The sequence below is a fragment of the Ruditapes philippinarum genome, unplaced genomic scaffold (genome assembly GCF_026571515.1).
Source record: "Ruditapes philippinarum isolate M1 unplaced genomic scaffold, ASM2657151v2 ctg4554_1_1_1_1, whole genome shotgun sequence".
Taxonomy (NCBI): Eukaryota; Metazoa; Mollusca; class Bivalvia; order Venerida; family Veneridae; genus Ruditapes; species Ruditapes philippinarum.
In genome coordinates, this window is record NW_026861475.1 from 65,679 (window position 1) to 86,625 (window position 20,947).

Below are 20,947 nucleotides of genomic sequence, written 5' to 3' on the forward strand. Positions count from 1 at the left end.
TCAGGGCCATAACTCAATAAAAAATCATTCAACTAAAAAACCAATGTTTTCTGCGCAAGAACTTGAGCTACCACTACATCCTGTAAAGTTTCAATAAACTTGTAGGATTATTACCGGTAAAAATATCAAAATCATTAAATTTCAAAAATGAAAAATCATTGAAACTTGACAAAAAAAATTGAACCAGAAAATGCCGAAGATATGCACATTAAAAGTTTGAATGACATTGCATCAGTAGTTTCTGAGGGATGGTCCGGACAAGCTTCTGTGTAGCTGGCAACACAAAAACATCCTTTAACTGGGCCAAAAATTCATTCAATATTCATTATATGCGCAAGTATGTGATGTACAGAACAATCCTTTCAAGTTTCATTGAACTTGCATTAGAGACATAACAAGAGCACTGCTAGGCGGAGCATTATATGCCCGAAAGTGTGGTTTTTTTTCAGAAGGATGAAGCATTTGTAAGACATGGGAATTAGCTGTTCATCCTATAAAATTTTACAACTGTAGGTTGATTAATACTTAAGTTATAAATAATGACCTTAACTTTTGACCTTGTGACCCAAAAATCAAAAGGGATCTTCTATCCAATATGCACAATCATACTATGAAGTTTGAATATTGTGGGCCAAATGGAACTTAAGTTATGCTCCGGAAACTGTTTTTGGTTTTCTTGACGTTTGACCTAGTGACTCCAAAATCAATAGAGGTCTCCTACCCAATATGGACAATCATTCTATGAAGTTTGAATATTGTGGGTCAAATGGATTTAAGTTATGCTCCGGAAACTGTTTTCAATTTTTAGGTAATAGTGACCTTGACATTTGACCTTTTGACCCCAAAATCAATAGGGGTCTTCTACCCAATATGGACAATAATCCTATGAAGTTTAAATATTATGGGCCAAATGGAAATTAAGTTATGCTCCGGAAACTAATTTCAGTATCAAGGTAATAGTGACCTTGACCTTTGACCTTGTGACCCCAAAATCAATAGGGGTCTTCTACCCAATATGGACAATCATCCTATGAAGTTTGAACATTGTGGGTCAATTGGAACTTCAGTTATGCTCCGGAAACCATTTTCAGTGTTAGGGCAATAGTGACCTTGACCTTTGACCTTTGACCCCAAAATCAATAGGGGTCTTCTACTCAATATGGACAATCATCATATGAAGTTTGAACATTGTGGGCCAAATGGAACTTTAGTTATGCTCCGGAAACCAAATTGCTAACGGACGGACGGACAGACGGACGGACAGACGGAACGAGCCTATTTCTATATTTTCCTTTTTTCTTCGAGAAGGCGGGGGAAAAGAAGAAAAAATCTCCTCTAGCAGTCCCAATTAAAATTTATACATCTTTGACAGAGAACCTTCAGATATAACTACATACCCTCTAACAAACCTCTGGGCATTTTACTTTCATATTTGGAGATTTTTAATTTACATTTTTAAAACCTTTTTTTTGGCTCTGTGACCTACTTATGCAAGTGAATGGAATCATGCAAATAACTTTGATAGGGGACCACCAAAGGTTCATTCCTGTGTAGTTTGATTAATAACTGGCGTTTGAAGAGATGTTGTTTTTAATAATTGTTGAAGACGAACGGCTGACGATGACAGGGGGATGATCTCAATGAAATTAGTTAAATAATAATTTTGTCCTCTCATTCAATATAATACAAATCTTGAATCATCCATTCTAAAATGATTAAATTCAATCCCATTTTACCATATACTCAACACGCCCTTCACTGTTCAGTCTACGCCCCATTACAGAAAAGCCCCGCCCATATCCAGTTTTATCATGACAGCAATAATAATTTCCCCCGGCAACAGATCTGATGTGTTTAACCACAAATTCATCTGATGTTTCTGTCGGCAGTTGAGATGATATTCGTCTCCGTTGTCGCTCCCTCGACCTCTTATCACCATTCTTCTCTAACTTTGGCACTGATTTACGACTCTGTTTCTTCTCCTGAATTTCAGGCATAGGTGGGGTACCGTTACATAAAGTAGGAACAACAGGTTCCACTTTTTCCAGAACAGGTGGACCATCATGTACACAGTCTAAAGTCCCTGTATTAATTTCTGACTCATCATGATTATCATCATTTTGATCAAACGTTTCCAAGAATTTGTTCCATATTTCTGCGCGCATTTTCTGTTCAGCTTTTTCAGCAGACTGTTCCAGTTCTGTTTTAAATGGGTGATTACATCCTATTAATGAATCATTGGATGGAATAAGTTCTTCAAGGAATGTCAGTTGTCTAAGCTTTCTACCTGGCTTTTGTTGTATGGCAGCTAGTTTGGACGGACTGTTCTTAAATTCACCCTAAAATAGACAAAATGCATTAAAATAAGTTTCTTCTTAAGCTTGTCTGCTCAGAAGTAACCTGAAGAAATAGCAACTGAGAACCAGTTGAAATTGGTAAACCAGTAGCAATAGGTAGCGAGTCACAAATTGGGAACAAGTAGCAATGTAACAACGGAGAGCATGTAGCAACTGGGAACCAGTCTGTTTAGCTAACTGCCTTTAAAAAGGAAATGTTAAACTACTGCTTAAAAATTAACCTCACAGAAAATCTTACGTTAAGCTTTAAGTAACTAAATTGCGTCGGATTAACTGTTGTTTTTTTTTATAAAACACACACGTGAAATAATGTCTTTTTTAAGACAGAGCTTTGAACAAAGTTACAGTATAAAACGCCACACAAACTAATCTACAGATAAAATGAATGACAGGGATGGACAGACAGAGCCAAATGTATTAGATTTCCCATCCTTATATTGTAGAGAGGACAATAATTAACCTGTTCAAAATATAAAATATCAAGGGGGGAAAACTCTGTTAACCTTGTGATCAGTTGAAAGTATAAATGTACGTTATTTTTTAACATAATAAAAGGGGCTACAATCCATATACAGAACTGTATGATGATATGACTAAGAAAACAACAAATAAGTTTTAAATGAAGATTTCCCTGAAACTCAATTGACAAAGTTTTTTCTTCATGTTTTGCAAAATTACATTCCTTTTTCAAAAATAAAATTAAAAGCAAGGACTCTCCCTATCGGTAAAAAAAACAATATTTATCTTAGCCCAATAGTGAAACAAGTGCACGCAAGTGTAACTTTTATAAATCACTTTTGAAATAAAGTAATGGTGTCATATGAAAAATCTTGGTTGTGATCAGACTCAGGCTTGAACCCACTATCCCTAGGTGAATAGACAGGTACATTATCCATAATGTCATTTCTCCTCTTTAGAGAGTCAAATTACTATCCTCTGACAAATAAACCCAGTATGTTTCAACTACCTGAGAATATAATAACAGAGGCTTGAGATAATTTACAGAGAGCAGATTGAAAAAACATGGTTACACACATGTAAATACTATCAAGCAGTCTGGTCCACAGTTGTCTCCCCGTCCCTACACCTATCATCCTACCCACTTCTTACCTGCTTAAGTGCTGCTGAGTCCAGCCTTTTCTTTGCAGAACCCCTGTCTTGTAGAGGGCTGTAATGCAACTGATTCACTGGCGATTTACTGTAAAGAAGACATTCAAAATATAACAAAACAAGTTTATCAACATTTTCAATATTTATATTTGTTTTGTTTTTTTGCACTAACACAGTAAAGGTCATATGGCGACTTTCCAGCTTTACTGTGCGGGAAGACGTCTGGTGCACCTCTGTGTGTTATTTTATGCACAAACAAGAACCACAAGTAGAACCACTAAAGGTCTGTAAGCTAGCTGGATATTCTTCTCACATGAAAGAATCTGAAGACTTTTTTGTTGATAAAATAACTTTCAGAAACAAATTACGAAATCTTATATTTCCATTTCACACATTTTTATAAAATGAATTTTAAACTTCATTCATAACAGCGAAATGACGATCATTTTAACATGCAATTAATTTTTATAAAAGGCAAAAAAGTTGAAAAAACGTATGATGTCATTTAAAGCACAGGACTTGTCTTACTAGGCGGTACTAACACTGGCGTAAATAGTTAAAACTCCCATCTGAATATGAACATTGCTTTGTTGATGTGAACATTTAAGCTAAATTAAAGAAAAATCTTTCAAGGGGGTAAAAGACTTATAGATCAAGCACATCGAAATGTACGGGGCAGACACGATATAGTATTTTTAGTACAGCCTCAAACCCAAACCCATAAAATATAGGTATAACCATCGTTTTATCACCTGTGAAGAGCTAGACCAGGGTGCATATCTGTGCCGTTTGACCAGGCGCTTTCATAATAGTGGCTCTGTTTTTCTATTTTGAAAACTGAAAACTCTTAAACTTTGAATGGAACATATTGGACCACAGCCATTTCGTTTCTTTATGTGATATTATTGACGTAAATAATCGTTGTTTTTATTTGTTTTTGATATGTTTTTTGTATATATTCTTTGCTTTTAATTTTGAAAATACCATTACAAAAACAGATATTTTTTGAAACAGTATGTACCGATAAATTATAAACCGGTTTCCGATAAAGTCTAAGTACCCGTTATTGGTATGCAACCATATGTGTAGCATTGACATGCAATTATATCTGCAAACAACTGAATAATTCATATCGGAACAATAAATTGTAGAATAAATGCTTGTTGGCGTTTTTTGTTTATTGGTGTTTTTTTTATCTTTATTGCTATTTTTCTTTTTTTTTTGGGGGGGGGGGGGGGGGGGTGTTTCTATTACAGGGTTTAAAAGTCAAGCTAACACTATGATATGAAGACTCTCCATGTATAAATTTAGACATGAGAAAGCCCCTGAGTAAAACAGCTGACTTGTGAGCTAGCTTAATAGTATTTTGCAATATCAAACTTACCATTCTACAGACATGAACACATTTGACCTTCGACTTTTGATCTTTAATTTATTCATCAACTCATCATTTACTTGTCCTTTAAATGGTAGAGTTATATGAATCCTTGGGGGTGGTACCCTAACACGCAAGCCCCAAAGTGCAGCCTTCTTGCGTACTTCCACGCCATTTGAAAACCTAAAATCAGCAATAAAGTTTCAATGTGACAACATGCGAAGAACATTGTTTATTCAGAACTGTTATGTTAAGGGGTAGGAGTATAAAAAAAGCCCCTGCAAACAAACAAGCAATCTCTTGTTTTTATAATTCATAAGTAGCATCTACCTCCCTTTGGTTTAAACTAATATCCTCCCTTTGATGAAAACATTTAACTTAAACTATTAAACACAATATAAACATGATTGAGTCATTTTTTATTTGGTTGTGTTAACATATTACTAGTATAAGCCATATGGCAATTTTCTAGCTTTACTGGTGGAGGAAGACCTGTGATACCCCTCTGCATTACATCTGGCACGAACAGGCACCAGGGTGCTGAGTGTCTGAGTGCCACAGATTATCTGGATAGCTTTTTCACATGTACAATTCTAAGACGCTGGCATGGCTGAAACCTACAGCGGATACGGAGCAAGTGTTTTCAAGTAAACAACCTTCACGACTTGGCCACAAGCTCCCCCATCATCAAAACCTCAAGTATTTGTAGATGTAGATCACCCATGTTCAATATATTTGGACTGTAACAGTAGACACTAGTGTTAACAAGTATGTTTTTACTCACCTGACCTAGCTGTTCATCCAAGATGAACTATGTTCGAACTCCTACCAGCAATTACTTGGAAAAACATTCTGACAATTACCTTGTTTTGTTGGAGTCAGGAGCATTCCTCACTTAAATTTCCTTTTCATCTTCTGTCAGGTCTATAAACTGAAACATAAAAAACCTACTAAATGCATTCCCTATTCAAAACTGCAGGACAGGGAAACTATAATAAACACCTTTTCATCTTGTCAAATCAATCACTGACATTCAAGAAAAATATCTTACAAAATTTCATATCAAGTTATAATGGGAACGTCAGAAAATATGAGAAACAATAATGCTGATAGTATTAAATATCTTACATGACAACAGAGTAATAATAAATGAACGTTGTTGGAAGGTTTGAGATACATGATCCGATATGATGCATTTACTCGTATATCTTAAATGTAGCAGATATAACAAAATAGTCTTATTTATCAATAAAATATACAAAAACATTTAGTGAAATGCATTGTTCAAGTAATATGTAAATATTTTAGCAGCATGCCTCCAGATTCATGCTAATTTTCATGAAAAATTTGAAAATGTATATGAATGTGTAATATTGTGAAGTCACCGAAAAGAAGCAATTTACACATTATCAATGACACTTACAAACCACGTAAAATACTTAAAAGTGGTCAATATGCATTAATAGCCATTACGGCGTTAGTAACGCAGTAGGAATATAGATGTAAGTACAGAAAATCAGTCATAAATCGCACATAATATGTAAAATATTACCTGAATGTTAAAACCTTTTTACCTTTCCTTACATTTAAATACATTTATCTCAAGTTTAATTTTATTGAAATATTGAAATGGGAGCGTGCAGCTTTAGTTTCTATGGTGATCATCAATATTAGATCAACATTTCGATGGAATATGGAATATTTGGAAACTGCAGACAAATCAAGTGATGAAGCTTGACCAATAGAGCTTACAACAATATATACTGCTTACAGCTTTTTAGTATCAAATATTTAAATCCCTTAAATTTCAAATGGACTGTTCCAAATTTATATGCAGGATATGGTTAAATTACTGCACTACTTTCAAATACATACACAATGCATGCTTTTTAAATTGATTTCTGGCGTGTGTGGTTTACTTAATTCATCATGTTTGGGTGTCAAAGTTACGGTATGAAATTTTGATTTTGAACAATTTGATACCTGACTAATCAACAGGTAAAACAAACAAAAGAGCGGTTAAACACTAACATGTGCATGTTTTTTCACGCCAAGTGTGCTAATTACAATTATTCATTTGTTCAAAACTATCATTTTTGTTTTATTTTTAATGTTTTTTGTTTGTTTTTTCTTTATTGTGAATTTTCATAATTCTGGATATTTAATTAATTAGTCTAAATTATTAACTGATGATAAATCAGTGTCTTTCCATTGATGATTAATTAATATTGTTTCTATTGACGACAGCTCATCATGGTTTGATTTGATCTTTTTGATTTTTATTTAGCCCAATCACTTCTAAAATTATAATTTATCAAGAAATGACAAATTTACAAAGTGAAAATTATTTGTGATGTTGAAAGACATTCAGAAAACACGAATACAGTACCTCCTCAATTTAGACCAATTGGGGGACAAGTTCACCCACATAATACTGGGCGTTAATGCAGCCTAACTTTTTGTTTAAGAAAATTGTTTAAAAACATGCAGTTTATCTCTAAATTTCATTACTTTAAAGTCCTTTTCTTGCACTCTAGCAAAATTACCATGTAATTTTATCACAAATTTATCAAGAGAGCCATGATGGCCCTGAAATCGTTCATCTGTATATAGGTCCCTGGGCCAAGGCCAATTTTTAACCAGAGGTGTTTGTTCGAACAAACTTGGTAGACACCCATAAGAAGTTTATTCATGATAAATATTTTAACTTTAGCTCTTAGGGTTAATTTTAAAAAAAAATTTTAGTGTTTAACTATACACATAAAAGGAAAATCAATGACCCCATGGGAGGGGCCAATTATGACCCAATGGATTTTATTTGAACACACTCGGTAGACACTAGCTAGAAGATATTTCATGCTTAATATCTAAGATCTAGCTATTTGGGTTTCTTAAACGAAGATTTCTAAAGTTTTTACTATATACAAACAAGAGGGCCACGATGGCCCTGAAATCGTTCACTTGTATATAGACCCCTGGGGTAGGGTCAATCAAACCCAAGGGCTTTAATTTGAGCAATTTTGGTAAACACCTATTAGAACCATTTTTAAAATAAATATCTAAGCTCCAGCGCTATGGGGATTTTAAAAGAAGAGTTTTAAAGTTTTTACTATACACATATAGGGGAAAATAATTCCCCACCCCTACAGGGCCGGGCCAATTTTGACCCCAGGGATTTAATTGTAACAAACTTGGTACACACTCACTAGAAGACATTTTATGATTGGTATCTTAACTCTAGCTCTTTAGGTTTTTAAAAAAAGTTTTTTTCAGTTTTTACTATACACATAGGAAAAATCAATGACACCCGGGGTGGGGCCAATTTTAACCCAAGGACTCTTATTTGTACAAGCATGGTAGACACCAATTAGAAGATGTGTCATGCTTTATATCTTAGCTCTAGCCCTTAGGATATTTAAGAGTAGAGTTTTTAAGTTTTTACTACAGTGAAATTTGAGAAAACCGGACGGCTTTCGGACTGAGGGTTTTGTCCGGTTTTCTCAGTGGTCCAGTATTCTAAATGTCCCCTTCAGCTTGTCAGGATCTTATATTATAACCAAGCAATGATTTACAAAGGATGCTGTATATTTTAATTTTCATGATCTTGTGTACGTTTATTGCTAAATAAATAAATGATAAAAATATACAAGAAAATATGTTATTCAATAAAATTTCGAATTTAAATGACCAACAGTAACCTCAAAACAATCAAGTCCGAGTACATTTGCTTATATTTACATTTGGGTAATGGATAATGATTAAACGAAAATAGATTACTTCCTTTGTTCATAATAATGCCCCCCCCACATTGTAAATATTGCCGATAACATATTGGTCAGATTTTTAAAGTAGGTCTCGGCAAAGTTTCACTGTCTTTATTTAATTTAACTTTGTCACTTGTGGACAGCTCTAGTCTAGAATTATTTTCGGCCATGGAATAGAACTTAGCGCCAATAAATGTCGTTTCCGTTGCGTTGTCATTTTAGGAAATGAATATACAAAAGGCAACACAGTAGAAAAATACTCATCTTTTATTCATATTGATTTTAACTGATCAATTCCTCGTGCAATTTGGCATTTATTTAAAACGGTAACATCTAAACCTTACAATGAATCAAACTGTGAAAAGATACATTATAAACAAATTAGACAATCATTGTTCCGTTAGCGCTCAGTTAGCATATTAGACACAACCATTTGATAACACACATTCGGCGTCCGGTATTGTCAGGGTAATTGTCTATATAATTGATTTTGTAGTGCCCATATCAACTGTCCGATATTCGGTTTTTACAGATTTCGGTATTGTCAAGGTTTAATACAATAGTTTTAAGAAGGGAAAATTTGGGACTGAATTATTCGTCCGGTATTTAAGGAGTTTCGAATTTTTCAGCGTCCGGTTTTCTCAAAATTCACTGTTTATACATAAAGGGAAAAACAATGACCCCTCTGGGCGGTGCCAATTTTTACCCTAGGGCTTTTATTTGAACAAACCGGGGGCTGTGTCCATTGAACGCCGCCTTTCCTTGATGATCTTGTTTATCATATTTTTTGGTAGACACCCACCAGAACATATTTCATGCTTAATATCTAAGCTCTAGCTATTTTAATTTTTGAAAATATTTTATTTTAAGCTTTCACTATATACATAAAGGGAATGAACAATCGCCCCGGTGTGGGGTCAATTATGACCCATCGGGCTTTTATTTTAATAAACTTGGTAGACATCTACTAGAGGATGTTTCATGCTTAATATCTAAGCTCTAGCTATTTGTTTTTGTTAAGAAGATTTTTAAGTTTTCACTTTACAAATAGGGGGAAAATGAACCCCTGGGGCGGGGCCAATTTTGACCGTAGGGCTTTTATTTGAAAAAACTTGACACCCACCAGAAGATATTTCATGCTTAATATCTAAACTCTAGCTATTTGAGTTTTTTTAAATATTTTTTCTTAAGTTTAAGGGAAAAAAACAGTGACCCCCGGTGCGGGGCCAATTATGACACTAGGACTTTCATTTGAACAAATTTAGTAGACACCCACTAGAGGATGATTCATGCTTAATATCTAAGCTCTAGCTATTTGGGTTTCTTAAAAGAAGGTTTTCTCCCCTTAATGCTTCCGAGGGATCACTTTGTTTCCGGATTCCTAAGTTTTCACTCTATACATATTGGGAAAACAATGAACCCCTGGGCGGGGGCAATTTTGACCGCAGGGCTCTTATTTGAACAAACTTGGTAGACACCCACCAGAAGATGTTTCATGCCAAATATCTAATCTATCGCTATTTGAAATTTTTAAAAGAAGATTTTTCTAGGTTTTTGCCGTAAACAAATATGGAAAACCAATGACCCTAGGGCGTGGCCAATTTTGACCCCAGGGCTATTATTTGAATATTTTTGAAGTTTAAATATAGACATATAAGGAAATTCAGTACCCCCCCCCCCAATTTTAATCCCAGGGCTTTTAATTGAACAACCTTGATAGACACTCACCAGAAGATGTTTCATGCTTAATATCTAAGCTCTAACTCTTTTGTTTTTTAAAAGGAAGGTGTTTTAAGTTTTTACTATAGACATATGACCCCCATGGTGGGGCTTATTTTGACTCCAGGGCTTTTATTTGAACAAATTTGATAGACACTCACTAGAAGATGTCTTAGCTTAAGCTCTTTCGGTTTGATTAAATAAGATTTTTTAAGTTTTTTTCTATATACATATAAGGAAAATCAATGACCCCCCTTGGGCGGGGTTAATTTTGACCCAATTTGTTTTACAGAGTCAGTCATTAATGTATATTGATCTTTTTAATCCTTTTATACATTTTCTTTTATACAGATTGTTTGTTTGCATTGTTAAAGGATAGTCTGGTATATCGGAAAATATCTTATATAGCTAATGTTTATCTTATCTTATTCATACTGAGTCTCATACTACATACTTCATATACAAACGACTTTTGTACATTTATAACAATCAATTTTGCGTGGAACAAGATGCTATTTGCCATGTTTATTCACTTACGTGTTATCATAAGCCAATCTCCTACGCAGTGATCTCCCCTCATCAGTACGGAGATTTCTGCCATCACAAACATTTAAATATCAAAATTTGATGAGGGTCTGAGGTTATTATACCTGCATATCACATACAAGACGTCAAAAGAAAAATTTAAAAACCAGACAACATATCCAAGGGTGATAATACAGTATTCTAGTAGGAATACTGGAATCACCCTAGTGGAAAAGTCCAAATAGCCGACTTCAATTTTATGTTCCTATCAAATATAAATGACATCTGTCAATAGAATAAGGTTAATACACCTGTAAAAATGTAAAATTCCTTTTTTGACATTGATGGCCTTGACCTTGACCCAACTGACCAAACTTTAACCAAAGAAGGAGAACCTTCCTTCGCATGTTTGTATTAAACCTTAAAAATAAAGGCTGTGTGGGCAAAAATGTTAAAATTTATGTTTTACGACAGAGACATATTCACTCTAAAGACCCCTAACTCCACACAAATTAGAGGACCGTGAAAGGTATCCAACTACCAAATACGAAAGATATCATTAAATAAATTAGGCAATTAAGGAGAAGTTAAGGTAAATCCAACTTGTTGAGGATAACCAGACAATGCCCAAATTGAAAAAAGGGAAAATTGGATGGCACAGTTATATTGCTTGGCAATATTTTGCTCATTGTATTGATAGGTTGATGTGTAAATTATCAAGGAATTTAAGATATTTCCAACTTATTTCCCAGTTTAAGGAGTGTTTATTAAAAATTTAACAAAGAAAAACCAAGCCAGAAACTTTAATAATAATGTTTAATTACGTTTATTAATGATCACGAATAATCACTAGATAACTGAGAAATAAGTAACACTAATAAACTATAGAATGATATACTAATCAATCCAGAAATGATCATTAATCATTATAAATATTCACCAAAACTTAGTACTAATATAACGAAATGCAATCAAACTTATTGCAAAACCAAAAGGGTCAGGACGGGCTGGCAAAAAATATTTGAAACGTGATCACAACTACAAAATAAGTAACAGAATTGCGAGCAAGAGAAAAGTAATCTGTGTATAAGAAGCTTAACAGCATATCAATTTCAATAATTCAAAGTTAAAGTTATCCAATCAGACACCTAAAAGATAAACCGTTTAACAACGAGATAAGGTCATATAACCAAAGATCAACTTGATTCAATTAAAAAACTTATCACACACAAAAATAAATCGATTTTAACAGGTGTATTAAAATACGCTAAATAATTGTTCAATTAAAATTCAACAAAGAAAAACCAAGCCGGAAATTTCAATAATAATGTTAAATTAGGTAAATAAATGATAACGAGTTTTCACCAGATAACTGCCAAATAGGTAAACTATAGAATGATTTACTGATCAATCCACAAAGAGTTATCAATCATTATAAATATTCACCAAAACCCAACCCACCGGCCAAAAACATATTTACAAAATTCATAAAAACGTTATTGCATTCATAACGAACAACTATCACCTAGATTAAAAATTTAAAAAAAAATATTTTGCTGTTTTACTTTGACTATAAAGAATGTAAAAATGCCGTAAATCTTGCCCCTTATAGCCGTATTGCTCTTAAGCCATGGACAAAATAAATTGGACGTCGAGTAAGTGTATCTGCCAAATAAAAAGTGTTTCTCATCATATCATTAGTATGCAATTATTTAAGCTTCAACATCAAACCTCCGAAAACAACTTCTCCAACCTCGCTCCCAATAAAACCAATTAATAGAACATATATCAAGTTTTATCGCAACATGAGAATCTGCTTAACATTTCCATTTGTGCACCTGGCCAAATTTCGAGATATATTCTAATATTGTTGCGCAATGCTTTTTATCTCGTTCGACTTTAATTTCAAATAATAACGACTAATAATTTTAAACCAGTGTAAATATGATCAATGAGTTATTATCAAAATCATCTTTAAGATATATATTGCATTTATATATATGTGTAATCCAAATGTATAAACTTAAACTAATACATATCTTATTCACTATAAAAATGTTAAACGTCTCAACAGACTGAAATATTTAGACTTATATTAATCAGAATGGTCTAGCACTGAAGGCACAATGAAAAAATCTGACGGTAACCTCACTCGCAGCCCAACCAAGTGTTAATAAATGAATCCCCGCCAAGTGAAATTCTAACAGTTGTTATGAATACAAAAGGTGAAATGAGTGAAACATCGAAATGCTCATGTAGAAACATACAAAAGAAAACCCAATGACCATAACAAAAGAACTCAAATGTCTTAAAGGAAGACAGACCAACACGAAAACCACCTACAAATGTCTACTTACTTCATTGTCGCTTGATGCATGTATTGCTTGGACGCCCTTTGCTTTGCATCAATGCCTTTCTTATTATATCATGATATACCATTTGCCGCTAAATATGTTACGGACATTTTGAAAAGTAAAGTCGATGAATGTTTTTGTTTTGGCTTATCTTAATATGGATTTATATAGTTTTACCATGATGAGTTGTTGATATATGTAGAAAATAATTAGCATTATAGGTGAAAAGGAAATGTACATGCTTTGATATTTTTGTTATCTCATCTAATATTACTGATTACAGTAGTGACACAAATAGAACGAATGTTGACAACTTCATTGCAAAAAATTCTTTACTTTCCCTCACCTGAAATAGGCATCTTGAAAAACTTTTTTTTTAAAATTTTGTATTCCCGGCCCCTTTCTCATGGGCCCTTTTCATAAAATTTAAATATAAATTTTGCCCAAAATTAAAATTTTCAAAACATCCGGAATAATGTACAATAGTATTTAATCTAAATAGAAAATTACCTGCACGCAGGAATGATTAGGTATGGCGTCATTGGCACATTGTTATACGCAGAGCTTCTCAATTGGTGCATTGCAGCAAAATTTGTACTTGTCCATATTTTGTGTTTCGATTATCTGCTGCTTGACTGTCGTACATCAGTTGTCGCCCTTGATACAAGGTGAAACGTTCTGCTAACGTCAGGAATGCCGGATTTTCGTTGGGACAACCCTGATCTATTAAACACTAGTTGGTGAAAACCACTGAACTCTCAAAAATGAATCTCTTATATATGAAGAACAGATATGTATCATCGAGGCTCGACTTCCTTATACCCTCAATCAATCTTTTCAGAACCGCCCAAAGTCCGTTTATTTCCGGTATCTGTGCAATTATGTTTGAACCATACCAACAAGCAGGTGGCTTGTCCGCTTACCCGATGTGTTATTTTTCAAATACTTTCTATAATTTTTTTTCTGAACTTGCTATAGAAATTCCAACTGTTTATCCTAATTCTACACAACCGGCACGTTCGCAGTCCAATGTTCATGTAAGATAAAAGTTTCTCTCATTTTATTAAAATCTTGTCCATGATTTATTACGTGCATTTTTTCTTAGAGATACGCAAACCACAATACGACCTGTAGAATACATAGAGGATATTAAACGAGTGTAGGTTTTATACTAAATTCATTGAACGAATTGATTTAAATCAATGCGGGCATAATATTGTTTTATTCAACGAGTTCAATAAATTTAGTATTAAATCTACGCGAATATAATATTCTGTTTATCACATATAAACTAAGAACGGTCAACTGTAAAAAAAGAGTCATTTGTCATAGACGCGCTTATAGTGTAACGCTAACATAAGCCCGCTCAAACGCTATGCAAATGAATATCGTTTTTATTAAAGATCCTGTGACACATTTTTTCAGGGTTTTATTTCACAAATATGACGCTCAAATTAAGATTTGTCAATCTTGTAAGTTCAAATAAGCATTAAAGATATTACCCAATTTAACATTTTGCGTAAATAAAGGGAGGTAATTAGAAATTTATTTTCTATAAATTCCAAGTCATATTTTCCAATAAGAAATGAATGCATGTAACTTATTGATTAAATATAATGTGCACAAATATTTGCAGTACACATTTTACATATTCTTTGATGTGTGAAAATTGTTTTATTTGCATAATTATATACATATATAATATTTTGCAAGTGTGTGATACACACAGTAACAATATCAATCACAAAACATACAGGATCTTTAACATGGCTTTATTATACTCCTGCGTCGCGGTTTATGTGATAAAACGCGAACATCTATCTGCCTGTCAATTACATATACACTTCAAGGTCTGTGAGCTAGAAAAAATCATGCATAACAATGGCAGTACTAATTTAATTGTACAACTGTAATTCTTTAACTGCAATAAAGACATTTATTAGGCGATCCTAACGGTTTTCTTCTTTGTCACCTTATAAGATAAGATAAAATACATAAAATATAAGATTTTAGATACTAAACGAATTAAATGATTTTCACATGAAAATGCAAGTTGAAACAAAATAAAGAAATGATGCAATATAATAAATCGACATCTAGAACTGATTAAACCATTTTAAAATAAAACCTAAAAATTTGCTTTTCTGTCCATATAGTGAGAATGAGGCCCGTATGTCAATGTAAATTTTGACGACGTCGAAGTAATGTTCAGATTTAGACGGGATGAATTTTTGTGCTTACATGGTGGGCAGACTCGTCATTATATACCAATATCCGAAAGTTCAAGACCTATATTTGCTTCAGCAATTACTCCGTTACGAGAGGCAGTCAATTTCACAACACACCTTCAACAATTTACTTATGACAATGGAGATACTATCAGGCCTGTAATTTTATATTTGTAGCTAGAAAAAGCTGTTTTCGCAAGTCTACCAAAATCCGAGGGGCAGACACATTCACCACCGCTCTACTCTTAACTTGGTTTATTAAATTACATTGAAGTAAATATTTTCCATATTTCATACATACAATTAAAAAAGTTTTACATCATATTTAAATAGCTGCCGGTTTCTTTTGCCGCGCGGGTTTTTGGCAAAGTCAACCCCTATTCTTACGCGCTTTAAAAAAATGAAAACTATCTTACATTTTCATATTCCCTAAAAGGTTTAAAAATTAATATGTTTTGTCTTTCTATCTTAAATACTTTTATGTTTTATGCATTTAAAATTTGCTTTTGCCATGGCAAAGTGTGTTTTGCCATTGTATTTTGTAATTTTGCCATGGCAAAGGCAAATTAGAATTACCATGGCAAGATTTTTCCTACCTTTGCATGGCAAATTGGCCATGGCAATTATTTTTTCAAAACATCACAAAACTTTCTAAAACTTTTCCTATGACATGTTCTTGGTGCTATTGTTATGTTTGTATTGGAATCTATATTTTTTTTTTCATTTTGCCATGGCAAATTTTTGCCATGGAAATACCAAGGCAAATTTCTGCTATGGCAAAATTGCCATGGCAATTCCATGGCAGAAACTTGCCATGGCATATCCATGGCAAAATTTTGCCATGGCAATTACATAAAAGTATTTGTTTCGCTCGTAAAAACACGGATACGAACATAGTTAAGTTCCAGTTCATATAATGTCTGATTTAAAAAAAATATATTATTGACTTGTCAATAATGCGCTTTTTGATTAAACTGAGTGTAGCATTGGATGATCTTCTCACCTAAAAAGTGAACAGTTTTAAAGCTTTATGTTGATTAGATAAATATGTTTTTATGTTTATAAGAATAATCAACGTCTACATATTTTCATTTAAATCGAACATGGTTAATTCTAAACCATTGGAAGTAACCAAAAAAAAATAATGTAAGTTATAATAGATTGCTCAACGGAGACATACCTCAATTAAGACTGTGACGAAACTTAATTTTCTTAACGAATTTGAAGGTTGCTTTATTCATTTATCATTTTTCTTTTTAAATCATATACAACAGGCATTTTATTCCATTCAAGCATGTTTTTAATGTAACTTAAATAACTTTTTTTAGAAATAACGCAAGGTACCCTGAATTCTTAGCTCTGTCGGATGGTTTTATCGTCCATTTAAATATTATTGTATTTTTTCATGAACGAGATACGGTTAAAGATATGGCGTATTGTAAATAAATGACCATGCATAGTTACTCCCCTTTGATAAATGATCGTCATTTACGTCTCACTTATAAAGTATAGAATAGTGACATAACCTGTTATGGAATTGTCTTTGCACATAAATAGCCTTGTTTTATTGCAGAGGCGTCAAGTTTTGGGGAGAACAAATAAATATATAAGTTGTGTTACTTTGATGTTAGAACTTACTAAGAGCTCTCTTCCATTGGAGAAGGAATAGGTAAGCAGTTGTCCGCATAGGCCTGAAATAATGCTCGAAATGCACCAGAAAAGATAGAAAGCAGCCATGTAACCTTTACTTTGTTTATGCGACCTAAAACCAAACAAACAAACACACATCACCAAAATCTCACAATTTATATACAAATAAAAATTATAACAAATTAACAAGTATTTTTTATCATAACGCAAGTCAAAAAAGTGTATGGTCCTTTGAGAAACTTTGTACGAATTCGATGATAAAATTTTAGTGATTCGATAGAAAATGGTACCGTAAGCACTACAAAGCAAATTGAATCCATACGCCTGAAAATAGCAAATTATTGAGTCTGTTTACGTACGATTCTGGAAAGTGCAAGTTACTGCCCGCCCCCTAGCAACGACTTAAAGGTCTGTGGTCAAGAATTGCCATGTTTTTTTTCTGTTTTAAATAGATTTTACGTACGTAGATTACAATGACACACAACAAAAAAATGTTTAAAGATGTCCTTTGATGAAATAAAAAAACAGGTTTTGGAAAGTCGAGTTTTCCGTAACGCGATCGGTAATTCCTGTCGCCATTTTAATTGATGACGTAGGAATATCCCTACCTAATTTTGTTAACCTTCATGTTAGTTATACTTTTGTGTGTTTATTTTCCTCGCTTATACATCAAAAGATATGTTTTTTTGTTGTATTACTGTACAAGTTATATTTATGTAAAAAACAAGATTCTTTTGATATTTAATTCCTCTAACTGAACGTGCCTACACGATTTTCAAACACGCCGTTTTTTATAACAAATAGCCATTCAATTATTCAACTGGATTGTAAACAAAGAAAGAAAGAGATCAATGAAACATACAAAAAACATACTAAACGCTCTAATTTCTATCACATACTAAGCAATTTACGGCGTACATGTATATATAATTAGAAAATTTACATTATTTTATATGAACTATTCATTTTCAAATGATCAACATCCTCATTTTCTTCTTTCTTTATTTTTTTATCATTCTTTTAAACCGTGTTTTTGTGTCTCTTATATAATTATGCTATTATGAAAAAGCCCCATCATGAAGGGTAATCAAACTTAATTTGATCTCTGGGGAAAAAGGATGTGTAATATGATACGTAATTTATGACCTTCGATGGTTATGTTTTTCACACGTTCAAGTGGTGTCAATATTCTTTTAGGGGGCAATCAGACCTGCCAGTCACTTATGTTGCTATCAAATCAAATTATTATCCGAAAGATAATTCCTTTGTTTTCATTGGTAATTAGAACTGCACTGACCACACCCCGACCAAATTTAATGTACAGGTGACTGTCATACTGTTTATGAAACTGAAGGTAATCATCCAATCTAAATCATAATATTTCAGATCTATTTTAATTCAATATCAGACTAATTGGACATTTGTAACATTAATGAATGAATTAATTTATTAATTTATAAATTAATTGATTAATTTATTTATCTAATCAATTTATTAACAAATTTGTTTGTTTATTTATTAATTCATCAATTGATCAAATTGAATAATTTATTAATTTATTTATTTATTCATTTCTTTATTTAATAAATAACGAATTGGACCGGACCTATTTCATTTTAAAAAGGTCGGAACCGAATATTAACATGTAGAAAAACTTTTAATGTTAAACTACCGATCCGATATGTAAAACAAAAAAAGATATAGATGAATTCTCCCATAATGTTATTCTCCCATAATGCTCTAATGGGGGTATTTCTCCAAGTACGCCGTCATTGGAGATTTCAACCATTTTAGTTTGGAAGATTTCTCCCATTTACTAAATGGGTTAGTTCAGCCAATGGGAGAATTGCAAAATTCTTTAAATATATTCCTCGAATACTTATAAGAGTATTATAAGTATTATATATTCAACACATGTAAAAATATTTAGAAAAAAAAATTGTTTTTCCTCCCACGGTTTTATTTTCCCACTTTTGGAAACCAAAATAAGGTCCCAATTGGACACGTAAAACCCCGTGGGAGAATTGAAAAACCCCATTGGAGGTCACATTTTGAACGCCTACCCAGCGTTTAATTATTGCGATATCTTTGTGTAAACGGTCAACAATCGTCTATTGCCATCCAAATTACTGTTTGATATAACTTTTTGTATTTAAACTAATATATTAAAAAGGGTAGTTGAGTTTGCGAAAATTCCGGATTTGCAAACTTATTCCGGAGGCTGTTTCATTTTTCCACAATAACATACATTATATTGAAAAAAAAACAAATGAGCAAATGATCTGTTATTTTGCACACCAATTTTTGGCCTAAACATACATCAAATGGGATATTAATTTTGTACAATTATTTCGTGTCCCGTTATGTAAAAAACTCCAAGTTTGTATTTTTCACAACTTTTACATCAATTCCAACGAATCTATGTTCCTTAAGGTTAAACCGTAAGGTAATGTCTTGACAAATAACTTAAATTTTTCTTTCGAATGAAATAAACCCCAAGATAGTATCTATTTGTTGCAGATATTTATACAAATTTTTGACTATTCATAAGAAACATGGTGCTGACGTTATGTTTTAGAGCCTAGACGTTCGTCTTTGTAACCAAGTTTTTGTTTATCAGATAGCTTTAAGCAAAATAAATAATTTACTTATTTTATCAATACGAATTTCAAAGCTAGTTTTGCTCATACATCTTTCAGTATTATTAATGCAGGAATGGTCATTGCGGATACTTAACCAAATATACCGCTGACAAAAAATATTTGTGTGTGCTTTGTTTGAGGTTGTAGGATCACAGTATCGTTCCAATTAAAAACAATATAGACCGCAATTTCAAAATGGTGCTTCTGAAAGTGATTGCGAATGGGCACTAAACTGTGATCTTACAACACATGAACTCGTGAATAATGGATGTGTGACTTAAACGCATGCATTATTAACAGGAATTTACGTCATGCATAGTGAGTAATGATTAACTGAACAATCATCGTTTTTAAAAAAGAAACTAGTCATCCAGTAGATTGTATTAGTATTGAGGTTCTTAGTTTGATACTGTTCTTTTCTTAACTCAATAAATACAGATCTATAATTTGAAAAAAGACCATGGTATGTTAAACAAAATTTATAATGTTTGAGTGTTATAAAAAATTAACAAAACATACAATAAAAACTCAGCAAACCGGACATGTTTCCTGTTTACTGAAGATGTAAAGCTTTGGCGTTCTTAACTAAAAAGGCTGGAGGATATGCGTGTTAAATCTAAATGCATGCTTATTTCTACATTTTTTCTATTTATATCCTTACATTAAGTTGATCTCGATATTTAATTCATGACGAGTGTAAAAAAAGTAAAAACAAACATAATTATTACATTGCATTGTTTTGATAAAAAAAGACAATGGTAGTTATTTTTGTAACTTTTTTCTAGTATATAATTATAATTTAGATAACCTCTCTTATTTAATTTTATCCTAAAATATGATGCTACATCAGTCAAATATATGTATATATATCTTCTTTTTTTAACATAAATATGAAATATAAATATGAAAGTGGGCGCCATTTTGATTGAAAAATCTGATAAATACAAAACAACTTTTGTTGAATTTTGCTTTGAAAACTATCTAGAATGATAGAAAATGGTTTCAATAGGAAAATAAATCCGAACATCAAATACTTTAATTCAATTATTAACGCTGTACAGACGTTTAAAGAGTTGTTAACGTGACGTCGCAATGTAGCGCCATAAATCGCGTGCAAAACAAGAGGCAATAATATTTTACTGCGCGCTGTACAATTGCAGTTGCGTAGCAAACAATGGGGTTCGTAACCAATTTTTTTTGATAATGAAATTTATTAAAAAGGT

The 20,947-nt window shown here is 32.6% G+C and overlaps 1 protein-coding gene across 1 annotated transcript; it reads right to left on the reverse strand.

Moving 5' to 3' along the window:
- Positions 1-1,336: 1,336 nt before the first annotated feature.
- On the reverse strand, positions 1,337-5,566 carry LOC132715734 (uncharacterized). The gene is made up of 4 exons (XM_060698796.1): positions 5,505-5,566; positions 4,852-5,025; positions 3,468-3,555; positions 1,337-2,339 (listed from the first exon to the last, which is right to left on the reverse strand). The coding sequence occupies exons 1-4, from the start codon at positions 5,564-5,566 to the stop codon at positions 1,722-1,724; spliced, it is 942 nt and encodes a 313-aa protein (XP_060554779.1). The 3' UTR covers positions 1,337-1,721.
- Between the last annotated feature and the right edge of the window lie 15,381 nt (positions 5,567-20,947).

Coding starts and splice junctions, on each gene's coding strand:
- LOC132715734 (XM_060698796.1), bottom strand. CDS start 5,566: ATGGGTGATCTACATCTACAAATACTTGAGGTTTTGATGATGGGGGAG. Junction 5,026..5,504: donor GGGGAGCTTGTGGCCAAGTC/GTGAAGGTTGTT, acceptor TGCTGATTTTAG/GTTTTCAAATGGCGTGGAAG. Junction 2,340..3,467: donor ACTCAGCAGCACTTAAGCAG/GTAAGAAGTGGG, acceptor TGTCTATTTTAG/GGTGAATTTAAGAACAGTCC.